Genomic DNA, 24,541 nt, shown 5'->3' on the forward strand with positions numbered 1-24,541 from the left:
ACACCATCTTCTTTAATGGTAAACGTTAACATTTATTGAGGCCTTGACTAGTTGCTGGGCACTGTTTTAAGTATTTTACCTGTAACCTCTAATATAATTCTCCCAACAACCCTGATTATACCCATTTTACAACTGAAAAGACTGAGGCATAGAAAAGTTAATTAACGTGACTGGGGTAGGGGACCAGGAGTGTGAGTGTTCCTAACCACTACTCCGTTGATACTGCTTTCTCTGTGCTCCAGCGTAGGCTTTTGGGATTTATATAAAGATGAAAAATATCATTGTATCATCTCATCATTTGAGAAACAGGGGTAAGATCACCAGTTGGGGTGATACCAAAGGTATAGCTCACACTGTGGCTTGTGTCAGTGGTAGCTTCCAGAGCTTGCAATGTATATCCCGCACGCACATGCGGTAGCCTTGCTCAAATCACCCCTCACACCAAGGACTTTTCCTCTTCATTCCTTTAAATGATTCTTTTTTTTTTTTTAAGATTTTATTTATTTATTTGACAGAGAGAGATCACAAGTAGGCAGAGAGGCAAGCAGAGAGAGTGAGAGGGAAGCAGGCTCCCCGCCGAGCAGAGAGCCAGATGCGGGACTCGATCCCAGGACCCCAAGATCATGACCTGAGCCAAAGGCAGTGGCCTAAACCACTGAGCCACCCAGGCGCCCCCCTTTAAATGATTCTTAGTGAGAGCCGCCTGGGTGGCTCAGTCATTGAGCATCTGCCTCATGATCCAAGGGTCCTGGGATGGAGCCCCGAATCCTGGCTCCCTGCTCTGCTGGAAGCCTGCTTCTCTTTCTCCCACTCCCCTTGCTTGTGTTCTCTTTCTCTCTCTCTCTCAAATAAATAAATAAAATCTTAAAAAAAAAAAATGATACTAGCTGTCCCTGAAAAATAGCTTCTACTTAGGTGTCTCCTCATGCTAGGAATCCAAGAGCAACATTAAGTTTCTTTTTTTTTTAAATTTTATTTATTTATTTGACAGAGAGAGATACAAGTAGGCAGAGAGGCAGGCAGAGAGAGTGAGAGGGAAGCAGGCTCCCTGCCGAGCAGAGAGCCCGATGCCGGACTCGATCCCAGGACCCTGAGATCATGACCTGAGCCGAAGGCAGCGGCTTAAACCACTGAGCCACCCAGGCGCCCCCAACATTAAGTTTCTACAGTTAGTTTTACATCATCTCAAGACTGCTGGGCAGTTCCTCAGGAGGAACTGAAATCCTCTATAGCTATTTCTTCTGCTTCCAGTCATGTCAAGAAATAGTTGAAGAGTTCTCAGAAACCATCTCTGAGGAGTTGGAAGCAGGTGGCTTACAGGTTCTTTTCTCTGAGATGGACAAGTGGGGCAGTAACTTTTCCATGCCCTTGTAGAACTTAGTATAAAATGGTGATTCACCATCCTCCGGCAGAATGCATGGTGACCCAGTGTGTGCCCAGGCTGTGTGACTCCCACTGAAGGAGGAGAGTCGCTCAAGCACTAAAATTTGACCCAGTGGCCTCTGTTCACATGCACTGACCCAGTTACAAAAGGGCAAGAACTCCTCAGCATTTCTGAAGCCATATTATTTCCATTATAGGACTCTTTAAGACAACAACAACAATGGAGATAAAGAATTTGGTAATTGAAGCCTCTGTTGAATATCTCATGCTGTTTCAAAACACTTCATCCCAGTCATCCCTAGAAAATGAAGTCTACCTCAGAGGAAAAATATTGACCATCCTCACTGAGCCATCAAGCAGAGTGGGAGTCAGAAAGTTTAAACTTAGATACACCTATTTCACTTTGTGCAAAAATCTGTTCTTCATGTTTTGATTTTCTCTAATTGAGTAGAAATACAACCCCGGTTGTATTTCTGGGACTGAGTGAAAATAAAATTGGCCCTCATGGGGGCTCTAATACTTCCTCCTCAGTTATGGGGACACTGCTGGGCCCAAGCAACTATCTTGGTTCACAGTCACTAATCAGGTATTTTAAAGGATAATTTAACACATTATTTTGCCACAACCATGCAGCGATACTATTGTTTTAGTTTGGTCTTTCAAGTACCCAAACACTGGGTTTATTATCTTGCCATTTCATGTGTTCAGTTATTATGGAGAAAACCTTAAGGAGAGTAATATTTTTTCTTCCCAGTTTAACTAGGAGGTTCTCAATAGTAGCAACCGTATCTTGTGCTTTTTCATCACCTCTGATATCTAGTATGAGCTAAATCATGAGTAAGTCCCTGTGGGGAGTGCTCGATGCTTTCCTTGGCTTTACTAGCAGGAAATAGTATACTACCTGGAAATATTCCACATGCCACCTTGCATGAATCACTTCTTAGGAGAATTCCTTTTCCTCTCAGACCCCATTCTCTGGGGCCCTGTTTTCCATGGCACATATTATGGTCCTCGGTGTTTAGAGCACTGGGCTTTTTTATGGGCCTAAGAAGATATGTGAGAATTGAAAAATGAAGCAATTGACTCCAAAATTAAAAAATGAAGCAATTGACTCCAAAATGTAACTGACTCCAAAATGCAAAATTAAGATTAGAGTTTAATGATATAGTCAAAGTATAATCTGTCAGCTTCAATAATTGTCAAACAAGTTATTAAGAAAAACCTTTAATATATTTGAGGAAAACTTGTTGGTTGACTTTTTGTCATCTTGCAGGTATTCTTGAGTACGCTGCATGATTGCAGAGAAATTAGGGCTAATCATTAATTAAATGAATTTAATATTAACCAAGTAGTGTTACCACTATTATTATTATTTTAACCAAGTAACTTTAAAATCAAAATTATAAAGATCCTTTCCAGATTTTTATAGCGAACATATTGTAGAATGTGAGAAGTGAGTCCATTTTAATTTGTTGGCTGTGATGGGAGGGGCTACAAAGGTCTTATATAACAGCCTTGCCTAAGCTACTACCTATTTGCACAATTGTTAATTTTAAAATAACTTTTTAAATTTTTATTGTTATTTTTAAATGACTACTTTTTTTTTTAAGATTTTATTTATTTATTCGACAGACAGAGATCACAGGTTGGCAGAGAGGCAGCCAGAGAGAGAGGAAGGGAAGCAGGCTCCCTGCTGAGCAGAGAGCCCGACCTGGGGCTCGAACCCAGGACCCTGAGATCACGACCCGAGCCGAACGCAGAGGCCTTAACCCACTGAGCCACCCAGGCGCCTCTAAATGACTACATTTTAAATCAATTATAATTTAGAGTTACTGTGAGGTAACTCTTAAGGAAAAGATTAACGATCAGTAGAGAAATCTTTGAGTCAACCAGAGAATAACTTAGGTCTTGGGGAATCTTACAGAATTGTCAGCTGAGGGGGCACCTGGATGGCAGTCTTTTAAGTATCTGCCTTCATCTCAGATCATGATCCCCGGGTCCTGGGATCGAGCCCCACATTCTGGGTGTGTGTTGAGGCGGGTGGGGGGTCCCTGCTCAGCTGGGATCCTCCTTCTCCCTCTGCCCCTCCCCCCAATACTCCTGCTCTTTCTCTAAAATGAATAAATAAAATCTTAAAAAAAATAAAAATTTTTAAAAATTAAAGAAAGAATTATCAGTTGAATGAAGTCCAGCTTAAATTTCATGGACTTGGATGAGGAAAATTTCGTATTCTCTACCCATATGGAATAACAATCTGCCCCAAAAGTACAAAGCATTTTGGCATTATCTCTTCCAGCTCATTTGCTTTTAGCTTTCCATAAAGCAGTACCTGACAGTTGTTATCCTTAAGACTCAACTATTTTGCAAAAAGATCAAACAAAGCACTCTCTTTAAGAACACAGGGAACACACTAGAGTAGTTCCTCTGAAAATCCCAGTACTGTGCTGTTTGCAAGTATTTTTTTTAGAGTTCACTGCATGCCTGGAATGAACAGCCTGTCTTTCTTCCTAGAATATTACAGATTGATACACAAGGTCCAGTTAAATAGTGTCTAAGTTGCTTTCCTATCCCTTCTACAGGAGCTATGTGTCCTAAAAACAAAATTTAACTTTAAATATACCTATTTAAATATAATATACCTCACCTTCTTGGGCAAGGAAGGAAAAAGTAGTCTTAATTTTGAAAAAGGAATCAACATAGTAAAATAATGTATTTCTTTTTTTTTAAGTTTTTTTTTTTTAATATTTTATTTATTTGACAGAGAGAAATCACAACTAGGCAGAGAGGCAGGCAGAGAGAGAGGAGGAAGCAGGCTCCCTGCGGAGTAGAGAGCTGGACGTGGGGCTCGATCCCAAGACCCTGGGATCATGACCTGAGCCGAAGGCAGAGGCTTTAACCCACTGAGCCACCCAGGCACCCCTTTTTTTTTTAAAGAGAAGTCACTAGTAGGCAGAGAGGCAGGCAGACAGAGGGGGAAGAAGGCTCCCTGCTGAACAGCGAGCCCGATGCGGGGCTCGATCCCAGAACCCTGGGATCACGACCTGAGCTGAAGGCAGAGGCTTAACCCACTGAGCCACCCAGGTGTCCCTGAATTTCTTTTTCTAAAGTTACTGTTGAATACCACATTTATTTATACACATACTATCGGGCATGTGAATACTTGAAATATTTGTAAGTTTTGTACCTAGAATGAAAATAATGATTAATTTCTAAGGATTTCAGTGTCATGTCCACAAAAACAAAACCGTGGTCAGGGGTGGTAAGTGTATCCATCCTGTCAAATATGTCTAACAGTTGCTTAAGCAAGTTAAAAAATAATTCTCCTTTTGAGATGCTTTTTACTTCTTGACATCCTCGTTTTCCCCAAATGATGTTTGGCTTTTATAAAAGACAAATCTAAGTCCCAGCATAAAGCCCTGAGCATGTTACTTAACTTCTTAGGAACTTTAGCTTCCTCAACTGAGGAAATTATAGAACCTATCTTATGAGTCTATTTTAAATATTAAATGACATGACATGTGTGCAGAGCCTCTTACCTTGTGCCTGGAATGTGATGAGGCTATTGTTTTTAGATTCCTTCCTCTGGAGCCAGAAGGCCTGAGCTCTCTCGTCTGGTTCTCCCACTCCACTAGCTGGGCAAGCACTCTCTCTGTACTTAAGTTCCATCATCTGACAAATGAGTAGATAAAAGCTTCATGTGATTAGCATACAAGTGAATGCGGTAACACGTGTAAAACACTCAGTGACTCTAAACAGGTTTTCAGAGCATTGCCCAGAATTGTCCCCTTCAGAGGCACAGACATCTCATTCATAGGCTGGCAAGTCTCCTGAATTGGGCAGATTTTATAAGATGCCATAAGCACTCTATTTCCCTGCCAAATGTGGGGAAACTCTTCCTGGAAAAGTTATTCCTTTGAACTGAGCTTCCAAAAGGTCCCTAGGAGAATTCAAATACTCTCTCTGGGTTGAACAGTACATTACCTAATATTTTCTCCAGATTAAGGCTGTTTTTCCTAAATATTTGGGAAAGATCCTCCTCTCTCTCCTTAACAGTAATGCTCAGGTCTGGTCAGAGCTTGCCAATGACTTTTCCCAGTGTATTTCTTCCCTGCTCCTTTTTCTTTGGGAGATCATTTTTATTGTAAGGATCTGGGAGCTCTGTTTTGGCAAAGAAGGTGTCAAGAGTAGCTCTCAGGGATAGAGGCTTATGAAAAAGAAAACAGACAAGACTCAATTTTTGAAATTCCAGCCATGAAGCAAATGCCACAAAAGGACACAGGAAGAAAATCTGTAAAAGGCTTATCTACCACTGTTGACCAAAGATTTATTCTGTTGTTAAGCAAACACCCTGTGAGGCAGATATTGTGCTAGGTACTGTGAATACAAAGGTGAATAATTCCCTGTTTTCAGGGAACTCACATATCATGGAGGCCCAAGTGTCTCTTTGGAGCCTGGCAACTGGGAACACGTGGATGGGAAGCCATGATCCTGTCCCCTTAGCCAAATGAGAGGCTCACACTTGAGCATTCACCAGCACCCTGCTTGGAATTAGCAACAGCATCTAGATATTTGCTTAGCCCAGGACACCTCATCAAACTGCAAAGCAGTGAGACTAGGGGAGTTGACCCCTGAGTTAATCGCTGACCAAAAAAAGAGAGGAAAATGGAAAAAGAATAATGCTGCCAGAGAAACATGTGTAAAGATCTGAAAGTGATAGCATGGGAGTGCAGATAAAGCAATGTTTTCTCATTCATCCTAAAACAACCCTGGGAGGAAGGGAGGCACATGTATTGTCCCATTTTAAATTTTATTTATTTATTTAAAGAAGGTTTTATTTATTTATTTGACAGAGATCACAAGTAGGCAGAGAGGCAGGTGGGGGGGGGTGGGAAGCAGACTCCCCACTGAGTAGAGAGCCCAATGTGGGGCTTGATCCTAGGACATTGGGATCATGACCTGAGCCGAAGGCAGAGGCTTTAACCCACTGAGCCACCCAGGCCCCCTGTCACATTTTTTAGAAGACAGTGTTGAGCCTTGATGAGATTAAGTTCTTTTCGAAGGTAAGACAGCAAAAATCAGTGGCCTGGTCAGTGACTAAGGAACTGCGATGTCCCTATGATTTCCAGTGTGTCCTACCATACATTGTGGATACATCACACCCAAGTGAATCACCATCATCATCAGAATTAACCCAAGATGTTCATAGATTGAATGAAGCCAAGGAGAGAGAACTTCCAAGTTTGCCTTGGACTTACATGGCCTTTGCTGCTACTTGTGTTAGATCTTGAAGGAGGAGGAGAACATTTACTTGCAGAGAAGGGAGAAGAAGATGCAACACTCCCCAGTCAGGAGAAAGAGCGCAGGCAGATTCGGCGCAAGGCAAGCGCTGTTACATGGCTGCCATACTAGGTTATGAAAAATTAGTTATTAAGGGCCAGGCTGAGTGATAAATTGCATCCAAATGGTAGAAGTTTTCATTTACCACAAAGAGAAGGTGGCCCTGGATTCTATAAGGAATGGGAATCTCCTGAAGGTTTTTAAGCAGGGAGTTTAACATTTGAAGGCTTGTGTCTTTGAAAAATAACCCAGAGACAATGCAGACACTAAATCTTCAAAGTCTGAGTGGGGGGTGGGGAACTATTTACAATCCATTGTGTAAATGAAGTCAGTGGATTGGCGGCAAAACTAAGATGAAAACACAAAATAATTTTTTTTAAATCAAAGTATTGTTGTATCACATAATTTTCAGTTTTAAAACTGCTTTTCTCCATATTCACTGAACTTTCTTTTAAAATTTATCTTTAATAATATGTATTATTTATTGAGCCCTTAATATATGCCAAACACTCGGCCAAGGTTTTTGGTGTCTCATTTAATCTTCACGAAGCCCCCCCCCCTTTTTTTTAAGATTTTATTTATTTATTTGACAGACAGAGATCACAAGTAGGCAGAGAGGCAGGCAGAGAGAGGAGGAAGCAGGCTCCCTGCTGAGCAGAGAGCCAGATGCGGGGCTTGATCCCAGGACTCTGGGATCATAACCTGAGCTGAAAGCAGAGGCTTTAACCCACTAGCCACCCAGGCGCCCCAACAAAGCCCTTTTTTATCTCTGTTTTATAGTGGAGGAAACTAGGGCCTGGATAAGCTAAGTAACTTGTTCAAGGTCAAAAAACTGGTCATTAGTGTAACTTGGATTTGAATGCAGGCAGCCTGACACCAAAGGCCACTTTTTAACCTGATCCTGTATGCTCTCCATAATTAATATACATTATCTCAAAGAGCAGATCTTTTATATTAAGTAGAACTTATTTGTCATGTGGTCAAGGAGAAATTGCTTGTATTGCCTAGATTATTTTACCATTACTTTTAAGACGGGCAGGAGAAAATGTTATCACATAAACGTAAATTAAATGGGCCCAATGATAGTTTGCTTTCTAATAAATCAGTTTTCGGCATTGTCTATTGCATCAGGCATTAAATTATCATCAGAGCACATTCTGGCAGACTATTTTCCAAATCCTACTTTAATGAACACCTCCATTCGCTTCACAATATTACAAAATGGTAATGTGGCAGTGTGATTTTTCCAGTTATCCTGTCTCTTTCAAAAAATCTAAAAATGGGGGCGCCTGGGTGGCTCAGTGGGTTAAAGCCTCTGCCTTCAGCTCAGGTCATGATTCCAGGGTCCTGGGATCAAGCCCTGTATTGGGCTCTCTGCTCAGCGGGGAGCCTACTTCCTCCTCTCTCTGTCTCTGCCTGCCTCTCTGCCTACTTGTCTGTCAAATTAAAAAAAAAAAATCTAACAATGATTTTTATAAATACAATTTAATTTTAGAATATTTATCTCTTCGGTTAGGTATAGTTAGGAACCACTTGATTTCACATTGGGGTTATTATAAATTTGAAATCGGAACTGAAGTTTTTGCTTTTAAAAATTTTTTTTTTTTATTTATTCATTTGCGAGAGACAGAGCAAGAGCACAGCTGCAGGAGGGGCAAAGGGAGAAGCAACTGGGGACTCAATCCCAGGATCCTGGGATCATGACCCAAGCTGAAGGCAGTCTGTTAACTGACTGAGCCACCTAGGAGCCCCTTAGAACTAAAGTTCTGACATGGCTAGTGTGGATATGCACTGATAACGTTTGTATATACTGAAACAAAATAACAGATAAAGGGATGATTTAAAAGGAAACACACCAGATGTTGGTCAAGGCCGGTATTTTTGTTCTTGGTTTTGTCTGTGTCTATGTAATTAATAGCAAGCAATACTTTATAAAAGAATCAGTGCTGAATAAACAAGTACATTGATTTCTTGAGGTGAGAATTGTTGTCTTAAACTTTTTTTCTAATGCGTTTTCTCTTTAAGAATGAGACATCTAGAATAAGACTTGCTATCAGACTTTAAATCTACCATTAAAATTTAATCTTCCTGATTCCTCTTATGTGAGGTATCTAGAGTCATCAAATTTAAAGAAACAGAAAGTAGAATAGTGGCTATTAGATGCTGGGGCAAGTGGGGAGTAGAGAGTTAATTGTTTAATGGGTACAGAGTTTCAGTTTGGTAAAATGAGAAAGTTCTGGAAATGGATGGTGGTTATGGTACACAACAAATGTGAATGTATTTAATGCTATTGAACCATACCTAAAAAGGATTAAAATGTTAAATTTTATGTTACATATATTTTACTACAACAAAAAATAATCTTGACCCATGACTTATAGAGAACCAAAATATATTTAGTCATTTGATAAAAAGAATTTTTAATATTTGGGCCTTGATAGACATAACCAGTTCCTTTATTTTAGAGTAAAACATATAGATTTTTAACTTGTAAATGGTGGATAAAAGACTTTCGTGCTCCATTTTTTGCTAAAAACATCACCTAAATCAATAATTAGTTCAAGAAACAAGAAAGTAGAGCCCATATTTGCGGAAACTAGGAACTATGTGTAACTTCAAGCCATGATGAATAAAGATAGAAGTGGATGGAGAAGTGGCCAATGAGTTAACCAAATAAGGGTAAAATACTGAAGACAAGTAAGCTGAGCTGCCCCCAGACCCCAGGAAGTACTTCGGGAGATGAGCAAGCTCTGAAAGTAGGGAATATATAAAGGTATGTATAACATATAATTATCTGCCAGCCCTCACTCTTTCTCAATATAGTCACTATACCTCACATCCCTCCTAACAAAAGACAGATCGTCTGTAATAATTGGCAGAGGGCAGAAAGAGGGATGACTATGCAAACAGAAGGATTAAATGAACATCTGCAAACTGATTAGCAAGCTCTCAGTTCCCTTCTCTGCCCACACCAAAATGTGAACAGGCAGATCTACATCCATCTTTAAAAAAACAAGCCACCCCAGAGGAAGGAATGTTCCAGTGATATCTTGGATGCCCAGGTAGAATGCTTCCTCCCAGGGCACAAGCCCCACCTCTGCACCCAGAGCTTACCATCACCTTTCTAGGGCCCACCTCCATTTATGAACTGGGGTCAGGGATCAATGCAGGAATTTGAGGATCCTGCTCTTATCACTATTTGCATTTCTTGAATAGCATTCAAATATTTAGTTAAAAGTGAGGTTAAATTTGCACAGATGCATTTGAGAATCAAAAAGAACCTGGGTGGCTCAGTGGGTCAAAGCCTCTGCCTTCGGCTCAGGTAATGATCTCAGGATCTTGGGATGGAGCCCTGCATCAGGCTCTCTGCTTGGCAGGGAGCCTGCTTCTCTTCCTCTCTGCCTGCCTCTCTGCCTGCTTATGATCTCTGTCTGTCAAATAAATAAATAAAATCTTAAAAAAAAAAAAAAAAAAAAAAAACGAACCTGAAGGGTAACAGGGGAGGAACAGAAGAGATAGAATACAAAGGAAATACTACGTCACTTATGAAATTTTGGGTTAGATCATTTATTTGATCCCTGCAGTGGTTTCTTCATCCAATATTTTGAATTAGTGCAAAGTCCCAAAAGTCAATTGCAAAATGCATTTTGTGTCTACATTACTGATTCCATGGAGAAAAGTTGGATTCAGTTTTAAAAAGGGGTTTTCTGGCCCCTCCCGCAATGCTTGATCCTGGGATCCTTCCGGCTTGCCTGCCCGCCATGGCCGACAAGGAGGCAGCCTCTTATGAAGCAGTAGAAGAACATGTGATCAATGAAGAGTACAGAATATGGAAAAAGAACACCCCTTTTCTTTACAATTTGGTGATGACCCTTGCTCTGAGCGGCCTAGCCTAACTGCTTAGTGGATTCCAGATGTAACCAGACCAGAAGGGAAAGACTTCAGCATTCATCAACTTGTCCTGGGAACACATACATCGGATGAACAAAACCATCCTATAACAGCCAGTGTGCAATCCTTAATGATGATGCTGTTTGATGTTTCACACTACGACAGTGAGAAAGGAGAATTTGGAGGTTTTGGCTCAGTTAGTGGGAAAATTGAAATAGAAATCAAGATCAACCATGAAGGAGACGTAAACCAGGCTCATTATATGCCCCCAGAACACTTGCATCTTTGCAACAAAAACTCCATCCAGTGATGCCCTTCTTTTTAACTATACAAAACGTCCTTCCAAACCAGACCCTTCTGGAGAGTGCAACCCAGACTTGCATCGCCATGGACGCATCAGAAGGATGCGTCAGAAGGAAGGCTATGGACTTTATTGGAACCCAAATCTCAGTGGGCACTTAACTTAGTGCTTCAGATGACCACACCATCTGCCTCTGGGACATCAGTGCTGTTCCAAAGGAAGGAAAAGTTGTGGACGTGAAGACCATCTTTTACAGGGCATACAGCAGTAGTAGAAGATGTTTTCTGGCATCTGCTCCGTGAGTCTCTGTTTGGGTCAGTTGCTGATGATCAGAAACTTATGATCTGGGATACTTGTTCAAACAATACTTCCAAACCAAGCCACTCAGCTGATGCTCACACTGCTCAAGTGAACTGCCTATCTTTCAATCCTTATAGTGAGTTCATTCTAGCCACAGGATCAGCCAACAAGATTGTTGCCTTGTGATATCTGAGAAATCTGAAACTTAAGTTGCATTCCTTTGAATCACATAAGGATGAAATATTCCAGGTTCAGTGGTCGTCTCACAGTGAGACCATTTTGGCTTCCAGTGGTACTGATTGCAGACTGAATGTTTGGGTTTTAAGTAAAATTGGAAAGGAACAATCCTGGAAGTTGCAGAAGATGGGCCACCAGAATTGTTTATTCATGGTGGTCACACTGCCGAGATAACTTATTTCTCCTGGAATCCCAATGAACCTTGGGTGATTTGTTCTGTATCAGAAGACAGTATCATGCAAGTGTGGCAAATGGTAGAGAACATTTATAATGATGAAGATCCTGAGGGAAGCGTGGATCCAGAAGGACAAGGGTCCTAGATATGTTTGCACTTCTTGTGATTTTAGACTCCCCTTTTTTACCCTCTCAACGCTGAGATTGATTTAACACTGGTTTTGAGACACAGACCTTGTTTGGCTATCCCTCTATGCTACGTACATCAACAATCTTACTAGCCCAAACAGAGGGATTTTTTTAAATATTAACTGGGGGACTTGATTCAGTAAAGGCACAGACTTATATTTAAATTTTCTTCAGGAATTTTCTAGAAACAAAGGTCTAATGTAGCCACAGAAAGGGGAATATTGTGTGTGGTTATTTTTCTTCTTCGGCTATATCCCCAAGTTTTTCAGACTCCTTTAAGTAAAGGCTAAAGTGAGGAAGGAGTAGAGACAGGTGAGGGAGGTGTCTGAGCCATGAAGTATAAATAGCAAAAGATGTCATTTTTAATCAGGAAATGGGGGAGATTCAAGTCATATAAATTCCTAATCTAACATTTTCACACCTGACTTTCCAGTATGCACATTTTCCTATGTAAACCAGTCTCCTCTGTTTCTTCAGTTAAGTCAAAACTATGTGTTCCTCTTTCCCCATATATTTTTGCTTGTTAGTGTATTTCTTGAGCTGTTTTCATATTTCTTTCCTTTCTGTGAAATGGTTTTTTTAAAAAAAACTTGGGACCACCAATTTGTAAAGATGTATGTTTTTACCTGACAGTTATACCACGGGTAGACCATCCAGTTGAGTTGAGAAGAGTGAATTGATAGCTTGTATTTGTTTTTAAAATTAAATTAATCCTGGATTTAAAAAAAAAAGGTAGTTTTCTGCCCTTTTAGTAGAAAATGTGATTTGTTGACAAAGGTTTAAATCCATACATTATCAGAGGTCTCACATATTGTTACCTTTTAAAGTGATCATTTGTTAGTCAGTATTACCTAATGAGGCATCCAAATGCCATCTGCTGTGTAGGTAACAGCAGAACACCACTACCCATGTAATGAGTATGGCTGAAGTCCTTATCACATTTTATGGCTAATGGACTTGAGAAAATGTTATATATACCTTCGTTATAGTCTTTATGAACCTAAAAACTAGAAACAAGGACTGTGATCTAGATTATTTAATCCTGGATATCTTTAAAACTCTAAAATTGTATTAAATATTAAATATGTCTATTGTTATACCTGTAACATACACACTATTTTTAATGGATCATTACTCATTGCCACAGTCAAACAACAGAGTAGCTATTTTTAATCTCCTACCTTCTTCCTCCCATCATGCAGGGGCACACACCCACCCACACACACCCACCCCCAACACATCAACCTCCCTCCTCCTCAACACACCAGATACTGTATCTGGATACAAATACTTTTTCTGCCTCCAATGATGGGACTGTGAACAAATCACTGGTTATATTTGTTCATAAAAATAGTATTATAACACCTAACTTGTAGAGTTGTTGTTATAAATAAATAATAAAGTATGTCTTATATATTTAGCAGGTGATTAATAAATAACAGTGATTATTATTATTTTTGTATGTAAAAGCTTCACTGTTCTTTTCTTTGTATTTTATTTTATTTTATTTATTTGACAGAGAGAAATTACAACTAGGCAGAGAGGCAGACAGAGAGAGAGAGGAGGAAGCAGGCTCCCTGCAGAGCAGAGAGCCCAATGTGGGCTCAATCCCAGGACCCTGGGACTATGACCTAAGCGGAAGGCAGAGGCTTTAACCCACTGAGCCACCCAGGCACCCCATTCACTGTTCTTTTCTTAAATTTATTTTGTTTCCCTTACCTCAGGAGGAAAGCTTTATTGTTTTTAATTAATTTTTAAATACAGATTTAATATCTAATCCGTGTAGAATGATTTAGTTTTCCCATGTCTTTTTTTTTTTTTAATTTTATTTAAATTCAATTTAGTTAACCTGTACTGTATTACTAGTTTCAGGAGTAGAGTTTAGTGATTCATCAGTTGCATATAGCACCCAGTACTCATTACATCACGTGCCCTCCTTAATGCCCATCACCCAATTATCCCTTCCCCCAACCCACCTCCCCACCAGCAACCCTCAGTTTGTTCCCTAGAGTTCAGTGCTTCTTAGAGTTTGTCTCCCTATTTTCATCTTATTTTATTTTTCCTTCCCTTCCCCTTTGTTCATCTGTTTTGTTTATTTTTTCAATTTTTAAGAGATTTGCCCATGTTGTTTAAATTTCCAAATTTATTGGGATAATCGTGTTCATAATCTATTTTCATTATTTTTTATGTCCATAGGCATCAATACTGATAATTTGTGTTTTCTCAATTTAGTTATTGATCAGAATTGCTAGGTGTGTGTCAGTTTATTATTCTTTATAAGGAACCAGGTTTGGCTATGATGATTCTCTCTTTTATATGCATTTTTTGTGTGTCACTGTTTTGTACTCTGTTTACTTTTTACATTATTCTGTTAGAGTTTAATTTCTTGATATTATATCAAGTAAAATGTCAGTCTTTCTCCTTTTTACCCCAGCTGTATTGAAGTATAAATGATGAATGAAATTACATATGTTTATTTATTTTAAAAATTATGTTTATTTATTTGACAGACAGAGATCACAAGTAAGCAGAGAGGCAGGCAGAGAGAGAGGGGGAAGCAGGCTTCCTGATGAGAAGAGAGCCCAATGCGGGGCTCCATCCCAGGACCCCGGGATCATGACCTGAGCCCAAGGCAGAGGCTTTAACCCACGGAGCCACCCAGGCGCTCCCTGAAATTACATATATTTAAATTGAAGTGTACAATGCAATTATTTTTGATATACAAATACATTATGAAGTGATTATCACAATCAGGGTATTTAATATACCTGTCACCTCACATAGCTAACCAATTTTGGGGAGAAGGGGCTTAAAATGCCTAAGATTGGGGCCCCTGGTGGCTCAGTGGGTTAAGCCTCTACCTTCTGCTCAGGTTGTGATCTCATGGTCCTGGGATCCAGCCCTGCATTGGGGGAGGGGTTGTGGGTGGGGTGGGGGGGGTGGCTCTGCTCAGCAGGGAGCCTGCTTCCCCTTCTCTCTGTCTGCCTCTCTGCCTACTTGTGACCTCTCTCTCTCTGTCAAATAAACAAATAAAATCTTAAAAAATTTTAAAAATTAAAATGCCCAAGATCTACTGTGTTAGCAAACTGCAAATATCCGGTACAGTATTAACTGTAGTTACCATATTGTATATTAGATGTGTAGAACACTGAAGTCTTGTATGCTTTGACCAGCACCCCCCACCCTGTTTCCCACACACCCCCAGTTCCTGGTACCACCATTCAACTTTTCATTTCTAACAGTTTTTGACTTTTCCTTTTTTCTTTTAGATTATACATATATGTTGTCACAAATGACATGGTTTCCTTCTTTCTCATGGCCAAGTAATATTCCATTATATATAAACACACCTACACATACATATATAGACATAAATGTATATACATATATATGTAATAGAATAGGATTATATATTTTTTTAAATATGATACCTATATAAATATAGTACATTGTCTTTATCCACTCATCCATCCACTAATACCAGGGTTGTTTTAATATCTTGGGTATTGTGAATATTGCTGCAGTGAACATAGGAGTGCAGACATCTCTTTGAGATACTGATTTTATTTATTTATTTATTTATTTATTTTCAGATGTTGAATCAGTAGTGGGATTGCTGAATCATATGTTAGCTCTATTTTTAATTTTTTAAGGAACCTCCATACTGTTTTCCATGTGGTTGCACCAATTTACATTCACTCCACCAGTGTACAAGGGTTCCCTTTTCTCCACACCCTAGCAAGCACTAGTCTCCAGTCTTTTCGAGAAAAGATATGCTAATATATGTGAGCTGGTACTTATTGTCATTTTGATTTGCATTACTATGATTAATGATGTTGAACACCTTTTCATATACCTATCTGCCGTTTGTACATCTTGGAAAAATGTGTACCCAGGTCTTTGCTTATGTTTTAATTGTATTATTTGGATTTTTTTTTTTTTTTTTTTTTTTTTTTGCAATTACGTTGTCTGGATTCTTTGTACACTTTGGATATTTACCCCTTCACAGATATGTGGTTTGCAAAAAAATGTCTTTTCTTATTCCATAGCTTGCCCTTTGATGTTTGTGATATTGTGATTTATGAGAAATATATATATTTTTCATATATACTTAGTCTTAATCCACTGGTTCCTAGTTCTCAGATTCTGCAGTCCTTGAATTCCCTGTGATAATAATGATGAAAGTATCCTATGTTATGCTAATACAGTGACTTTGGGAAAGCACTAGGTAACCCAAGGATGGGGACTGGTTGCCAGGGGAACCAGCCTGGATTAGAGGGTTAGAATTTTCAGTCCCACCTAACCCCTCCCCACCTCTGGGGAGGGGAGAGGAGCTGAAGATTGAATCAGTGGTCAATGATCTGTGACCCCTCCATAAAAACCCAAAAGGATTGGGTTCAGAAAGCTTCTAGGCTGGTGAACATGTGGAGAAGGGGCAGAGTGACTAAAGGGAAGAGAACCAGAAAGCTCTGCTCCTTTTCCCACACTTTGCCCTGTGCACCTCTTCCAACTGACTGGCTATTCCTGAATTATGCTTTTATAATAAATGGAAAACTTAGTCAATAAATAAGTTTCAAATGTTCTGGGAGACATTCTAGTAAATAGCAAATTAATTGAACACAAGGAGGGTATCAAAGAGGGGGTAATTTCTGATTTATAGCTGCTTCAGGTAATAGCTGATTCTGAGGAAAGGGTTGTGGGAACTGCCAATCTATAGCTGGTTGTTCAGAAAAACATATTAACAACTCAGGCTTGTAACTAGCATCTGAAGGGGAAGGAATGCATTTTTTTTAAAGATTTTTAAATTTATTTATTTGACAGAGAGAAAGGAAGAGAGGGAGCACAAGCAGGGGGAGTGGAAAAGGGAGAAGCAGACTTCCTGCAGAGCAGGGAGCCTGATGCAGGGCTCTATCTCAGAACCCTGGGATCATGACCTGAGCAGATGCTTAAGGACCAAGCCACCCAGGTGCCCAGAGGTAATGCATTCTTATGAGAGTGCCCTTAACCTCTGGAATCTGATGCCTTGGGTAGATGGTGGTCAGAACTGATTTGAATTCTGAGACAGTATACTGGTGTCAAAAGAATTGCTTGTTGGTAGGGGGAAGCCCACTTCCCCTGAAGACACACATACATGTTAGAATTGGGTACAAAACCAAAAATGATTTTGATGTCTTCCTTTATGAAGAAACTTTTTAGTTTGATGTAAAGATTCATTGCAATTCCTATCAAAATCCCAATGGCATTTTTCACAAAAATAGAAAAAAAATCTTAAAATTCATACGACCATGAAAGACCATAAACAGCCAAAGCAATCTTGAGAAAGGGTAAAGCTGGAGGCATCATACTAATGATTTCAAACCATATTACAAAGCTCTAGTAACCCAAACAGTATGGTACTAACATAAAAAAAGATTTATAGATCAATGCAACAGAATAAAAAGTCCAGAAGTAAAGCTGTGCATCTATGGGTCAGTTAATTTCCAACAAAGGAGCCAAGAACATACAATGGGGCAAGGATGATCTCGTCAATAAATGGTGTTGGGAAAACTGTATATCCATATGAAAAAGAATGAAAGTGGATCCCCATCTTATATCACTCACAAAATTTAACCCTAAATGAATTAAAGACTTAAATATGAGCCTTGAAACTGTAAGAAACTCCTAGAAAAAAACGTGGGAAACTCCTTAATGTTGGTCTTGGCGATGATTTTTTTGTATATGACAACAAAAGCAAAATTAATATGTGTGGGACATAAAAATCATGATGATTATGATTCTAACCTAATGTTTTACAAAAGATGTAGAAAATCCAAAGGTCAGAAGCTTTAAAATACAATACTCTGGGTTTTTCCTCAGGAATGAGGGAATTTAACTCCAAGGAGGTTCACACATATAGGAAGATCCTTGACTCCAACTGTTTACTTAGTGAGTGTAATTAAGATGAGAAACTGCTTGAATCTGCCTGAAATTCCCCTCCAGATAAGAAAAATACCACATTATTTCTCAATTATGAGGAAATGATACAAGACTTCAAAGTGACTTGTTCTTAGGAATGTTAAGATTCAGTATAGAATACCAGGAAACTTTTTAAAAACTGCAGCTCTGTTGTTACTTTTCCCAGTATGTTATTTGACATAATCTGCCATGCTGAATTTAAGGGCATTTGACAGACATGAATGTTCTGTTCGCTCATAATGTGATTCTCTAAGATTTGCCCATGACAGATTGGAAAGTGTAGAGTATCTAACTGTAATCTGAAATTAAGAGTTGACTCAGAGACGATTTCAAAATGGGCAGAGTATTTCAAAGTAATAAAATCTGAGAGAAGTTGCATTGCATGGTAAAATCATTCCTTAACACCTCATTTAATTGGTTCTGCTTAAAGCTTCATATTTGGTTCTTAGCACTTGGTAAATATCGTTAGTCCCATGTCCCATGCTCAGCATTAAATGATAAGAGAAAGGGAAATCATATTTTAAGGTGCAGCTAATTTACTTATATGCAATTGGTGTTTTCCACATGAGTGTTACCCATATTGCATTATGGGCATTATTAGTGGTATGGGAGAGATTTTAGGTGGTACTTGGACTCTTTTTTTTCAATTAATACTTGCGTGGCAGGGGTGGGAATAAACAACATATCTAACACATTTACCAAATAAGTATAAGTTATCTTTTAAATCTAAATTATTTGAGTTAAAAATTGCATCAGTGAAGAAAAGTATCAAGTAAGTAATGGTATAGATTGTGTGCCAATACGGTAAAACTTGTGGAAATCATGTACAAATGACTGAAACTCAGGAAACATCACATTACACAGTGGTTTAATTCAACAGAAATACATACAGATAGATGACTCAAAGGAACTTGTACATCTGAGGTCCATTGAAATGTTGTGGTGACAATAGTCAAATAGAAATCTAAATAACATTATATAATTGAATATACCGTGTGAAAGCTAGAAAGAATAGCAGCTTCTGGATCAAATACATATTCTCCAGACCTCTTTAGACAAGAGCCATATGGTTCCTAATGTTCAGTCATCCTAGGTTCCAACATTTTTGTTAGTTTGTATAATATATACTTGTTTACCAACAAGAATTTGGGGGCAGCGCCCTATCTGCTTCATTCTGAGAAGCATTTCGGAGGAAAACAGTCACAACAGTCAGATTACAAAACATTATTTTAGAAATGGATGTGTGAAAAACTGACTTAGAGTGGAGAAGACACTGCAATATTGAATGAGTACTGTTAGTTTTTTAATCTGTCACTACCTTAAATATTACAAGTAGAAGTAAAATAAAAATTCAAGTCTCAGTAGCCTGATGGTACTGTGCATCTTTCTTTCTCTGTGAGCAACCTTGTCACCTGTCCAAGAAGCTTTGAGTGTTCTGGTTAGTTGAGTACCTTGTGAGATACCCCACTTCATCTTGTCTTCTTTGGGGACAAGGATGATATATTTGTCATTATAGGACTATTATATACAGTGTTTAGGAGCTACCCAATAAGTGGGTTAGGATTTTCAGAGATAGACACTTAGAATAAATATACAGAACACTGAGCAAGTACGTAAGGAAAAGCTTGTGGGGCAGCACTAATCTCTTATGTGTATGTGACTTGAAGGGAATAACAGTGAGCTAAGAAATCTCAATGGGACAGAGAGCCTTCTGGGGGATGGTAAAATACAGGGCTGATTATTTCAGGAAAGTTTAACACACAACATTCAGACATTACATTCTGTGACCATTGACATTTTCTTGCTGAAATGGCAACCAGAGGCTATTTGATAGACCTTACACAGAAGAGAACGGTGCTTCATGTAAATAATAGTAATTGCTTACTTGTACTCTGTTCTTTTATTTCCCATGTTAAAATTCTGAGGAGATAGAAGATATATCTCCTCCTGGAACCACCCCCCCATGAGTAATCTCACACACTTTCTTTTGAATTTCTAAAAATACGTGATTTGTTACCCTGCCTTCCAGTACCAGAAATACAGTAAGCATGAAACAGAACTGGGAATGTGACTCTCCTTGAGCAGTCATAGGAAAGTAATTTATTAGCATTTACCTTAAGAGCCTGAGTGTCACTGAGAGGAGACAAAAATCACAACTATACCTTGAAGTGTGACCAGGGGAGGAGCTGAAGATTTCGTTGCAGTAAGCAGCCCGAGCCCCTGGCGGGATGCCTTACGACATTAATTTTCCAAATCCTTTGGGTGGGTCACAATTGCACTCCAACATCCTGCCTGCAAATGCTAAATAAATACCAAGTTCACGTCAGACTAGAGAACCAACGTACTAACTAATGTCGTTTAAAGAATCAGAATCCTTAAATTATTTTCAGTCGATAATTCACATGCAAAATAACTGAAGTTGGCACACACTGAAGAATATATATCCTCTGTGCTTATGTTTGGTGGGAAATAGCCAGGTGGTCAAATGTTCCTTCTCCTAGGAATAATTCAAATCAGTGTAGTTTATGTCTATTATAATAGAACAGTTTTCATTTCAGCCGTCGGAGTGGGGGCAGGGATTGGACTTCACAATAGTAAGAGATGTTAAGATGATAGGGTAAGAGCTTCATTCCTTACTGAGAGTGGTTAAGACTTAACAAATGCAGAACCTTCAGTGTATAGAGATCAATAAAATTTGCATATGATTTTCAAAAAGAAATAAGGTTTATGGGGTGCCTGGGTGGCTCAGTGGGTTAAGCCTCTGCCTTCAGCTCGGGTCATGATCTCAGGGTCCTGGGATCGCGTCCTGCATTGGGCTCTCTGTTCGGCAGGGAGCCTGCTTCCTCCTCTCTCTTTGCTTGCCTCTCTGCCTACTTGTGATCTCTCTCTGTCAAATAAATAAATAAAATCTTAAAAAGAAAAAAAAAAGAAATAAGGTTTAGAAAACATTGTGCAAGGAAACAGCCTTAGTACATGTAGCCACTTATCCAGCGGTAATATATTAGATATTTCAGTTTAAACATTCCAGCGTGATCTGATGCAGCGATGCCTGCTACACTCTGTTTAATTTCCAAGAGGCAGTTTGCGTATCTACAACCTAATTCAAAGCGTGACATTTCATTAAATAGGCTCAGAATAACAACTATTAAGCCCTCAAGTCTCTTACCTACGCTTCTAATGAGAAATTTTAGTGTCCGTGTGGAACTTTGAGAAAATCACCTTTTTGTTGAAGGGGAGAGAAACACGTCAGTTGCCAAGGGGCGTGTTCCTCATAAAGGCGGTCAGGGAATCTTACCCTGAATAACACAGACACCTCATTTCCCAGAGGAGGAAATAGTTTTATAAGTTTGGAGAGGTCTGTCTGCTTGGCTGGTTTACAATCCTGGTCCCTGGCGCTGGTCTGTCTGCCCCTTTGCTTTGTAAGTTTCAGCAATTGACGCTGCCCTGCTGGTTGCTGCTTTTTTTTTTTTTTTTTTTTTTTTTGCCTCTCTCACTTCCCTGCGATGTTTTGAACTGCCTTCCTACAGACGTCACACAGCCCTTGAGGAATAGTTTCTGCCTGGCGATATTGAATGATAGTTCTCATTCACAAAGGCTTGGAGTCAGATTCTAAGCAGGGGACACAGCGGAAATTGCATTCACAGGTAAAGCACAGGGCCCCGCTGAAGTGTGGAGGGCTCTGTTCTCTCACTGACTTCTTGGCTCTCCAGAGAAGAGTGTTTTCTTGTGGTCGCCCTGAAATGGAACTTCCCTGACAGCTCTCTGGTGTTCAGTAACTTGCAGTCATTTTCTTTCCCTTTCACTCTACCTGAGTACTTTGAGAGTGTTGGAAACCTTTAAGAGAGATTTGCAGAAAAGACAAGATCAAGTGGCTCTTTCACTGTGTTGGTTTTCCTTGTGACCAGATGAAGAATAGATTCAAAATTCAGTTCCTCCCTTGGCAATGCAAAACATAAAAGAAACTGTTCACTTCTGAACAGCCTGGTACTGGAGTAAATTCAGCATGAAAGAGGAAAGAGCTCCTGTGTCTTAGAAGCTTCCTTATGTTCTGGACTGGGGGCCTGAGCTGGACTCCGGGAAATTTGGATTTCTTCAAGCAGCCTCCCTTGGAAATGGAATATATTTAAAATCATCTTTGTAGAAAGCCAGCTGAAATGTATTAATCAAAATACTTGAAGACATTTTTCTTTTTCTTTGTTTTTCTTCTTTTTTGTTTCTTTTTCCTTTTTTTCCCAAAATGAGCATTATTATGAAGCCAAGATCCCGGTCTACAAGTTCCTTAAGGACTACAGAGGCAGCTTGGTAATGTGCTTTTCTCTTGTGCTTCTCCCCTTCTTTCCTTTTAAGATTGATGTAATACTAGAGTCTTTAGTAATTGCTGATGAAGTTCTAGAGTTACGTGGGATGTTAAGGCTTTGTAGGAAAGCACAGTATTGGGAACACTTTCATTGTCTATTTTGTGTTCATTTTTGTCTGTTCTAAAAATAGGGGTGCCCACATTTCTTTAACTCCATGTGGACTACAGCGATTCATTTGATGATAATTTTTAGGAAGGAAAGAAACTTGCATATATGTTGGGAGTTTAGAAGAAAACTTGTCATTTTTCACTGTCTGATTTGGTCTTGTTTTCTCATGTTTCTTGCCTGCTACAAGCAGACTGGTAGTTGGCAGTCTTTATCATTGTGTCCAGAAAATATCTTGGATTTTAGCACAGATACAGATATGTTAGAGAAATTAATAATGTTATGTATCTTTAATCATATAACTAACCTGAATTTAACTATGTGGCTGATATATATCAGGTTGCCAATCATTCATTCATCTTAGATGTTTTATTCTATTAATAATGTTCCCGGGTCATGTTGGTTTGGTAACTTTAGTGTTTTCAGTCTAATGAAAAATATGTGTTCAAGATTATAAAAATTATTAATTCAGCCTAAAAACAAGTGTATAGGTAAAGATACAGTAAAAATAAATTGCTTGATATTCAATACTTTATGAAACACAGCAATAAAACAAGTGTTTAATTTCTTAAAAAGTATCTTAATTTAGATTTATTTTAATATTTTAATCTATTATTTCCCCTGATTTGATATGCTCATAAGCAAATAGCCCTTAAGGAATAGTTCCCAATAAAGTGACTTCTGTGTCTAGATTAGTTATTGACAGAATACTTTTCAGAGGTTAATCTTACTTTGTTTATCTTACTGCTTGATTATATAAAGAATAAGCTCAGCTCTTTGAAATGGAAATAACTATGCTTCACATGGGGAAATAAAAGCAATAATCATGGACGGGTGGTTGGGGATAGGATAGAAGTAGGCAGGCAAAATCTCCTATGTATTAATATATCAGCAGTCAAACACACATGCAAATATTCATATTTGTGTAAGGAAGTCAGCCCACTTTTATGTGATTGGGTTATCAGTTGCTGTTATTGTCCTACTGTTTCACAGGGGCCTAGAATTAAGAACTGTCCCTTCAGTAGTATTACTTGTTTTAAAACTATAGATGCAGGTTCTCTCTTATGTCACTTGTGATTCCTCTTTAAAGAATATATGTAAACAAAAATTGTTTTAAAGAATATATGCAATAAGTTCCTCCTTGAGCTTATTTAAAGAAAAGTTCACATCTGCAAATTAATTTGTACAGTTCTTTTATGCCAAATAATGAATGCTGGGAAATACTTATAGTCCTTATTAATTACCATAGCTAATATAAATCGCTGGCCAAAATAAATGGGTAATCAGAATTTATTAAATACATGCTTTTTATTCATCTGTGATTTCTATCTTATCTATGTGAAAACTAATCTGATACTTGAATAAATAGTATTTAACTAACCCATTCCCCTTTCTGCCTAAACTTCAGGAGACTTAATTTTAAATTGCGATTTCAATGGGTTATGATTGGTTCATTCGAGGTATCTAGTAACATTGACATTCTTTACTCCTCTGAGGTTGACAGTGTATTTTTTTCCACCACTACTCTATTATTCTAAATACTGTAAGTTATTTTTCATAAATAAATAAGGAGATAGTTCAAAATATATTTTTAAAAATATTAACTTGCGGATGTGTGTATTGTTCCATTTAAGTTTAAAAATTTTGCATGGTGTTGGGGTTAGAATGGTTTTTATGTAAGAAATAAATGTCTCTTTATACTAAATGATTGCTAGATATAACAGCACACTAGGGATGCCTTCCCGGTTATTAATCTTACATCTCACTTATTGATATCATAACTGCTTAAGTACACCAGTGCTGCCTCAATCATTTGGCCTGAGGTTGTAAGGGCTATAATTACAGTGTTAACATTTTATTATCCCTTTTATCAATTCAAATACTATATATATATATATATATATATATATATACCTTTGTTTATAGTTATATATAGTGAAATTTATATAGATTATAGATTAAATATAGAGAGGAAATATGTATGTATAGAGATGCATCTATATATTTACTTAACTAAAAAAAAATAGCAGCATCTTTCTCTTGGTACCTCTGCACATACAGGCCCCAGAGAGCTCTGTGGGGCAATATCTTCTCCTTACCAACTTTTCTGTTGTAATTTCTAAATCACACCAGCTCCCACACTACACCTCCTTTCCTTTTCAAATGCCGTGACGACTTCATGCTCTTAACACTAGACTTCCCACAAGAGAGACCTCCTGATTTGCCATTAATCCATATTTCAGATGATTTTATTTCATTCTGGACATCTGAGTACTTTGTTCTTGGGGACCCATCTTTTGGCATTATCATC

The 24,541-nt window shown here is 38.6% G+C and overlaps 1 protein-coding gene and 1 pseudogene across 9 annotated transcripts in view; both read left to right on the top strand.

Moving 5' to 3' along the window:
• Positions 1 to 24,541, top strand: part of PDE4D (phosphodiesterase 4D) — a 1,501,314-nt gene that overhangs the window by 1,196,890 nt on the left and 279,883 nt on the right. Inside the window, exon 1 of one of the 9 annotated variants that reach the window (XM_045999300.1) lies at positions 21,303 to 22,069. The exons of the other annotated variants lie outside the window; for them this stretch is intronic. Within the exon in view, the coding sequence (XP_045855256.1) occupies positions 22,005 to 22,069 (65 nt within the window). The 5' untranslated portion in view covers positions 21,303 to 22,004. Of the gene's footprint in view, positions 1 to 21,302; positions 22,070 to 24,541 lie in introns of those variants that run through there. 9 annotated transcript variants of the gene reach the window in all.
• On the top strand, positions 10,482 to 11,787 carry LOC123938178 (annotated as a pseudogene).

This window comes from Meles meles, chromosome 3, assembly GCF_922984935.1.
Source record: "Meles meles chromosome 3, mMelMel3.1 paternal haplotype, whole genome shotgun sequence".
Taxonomy (NCBI): domain Eukaryota; kingdom Metazoa; phylum Chordata; class Mammalia; order Carnivora; family Mustelidae; genus Meles; species Meles meles.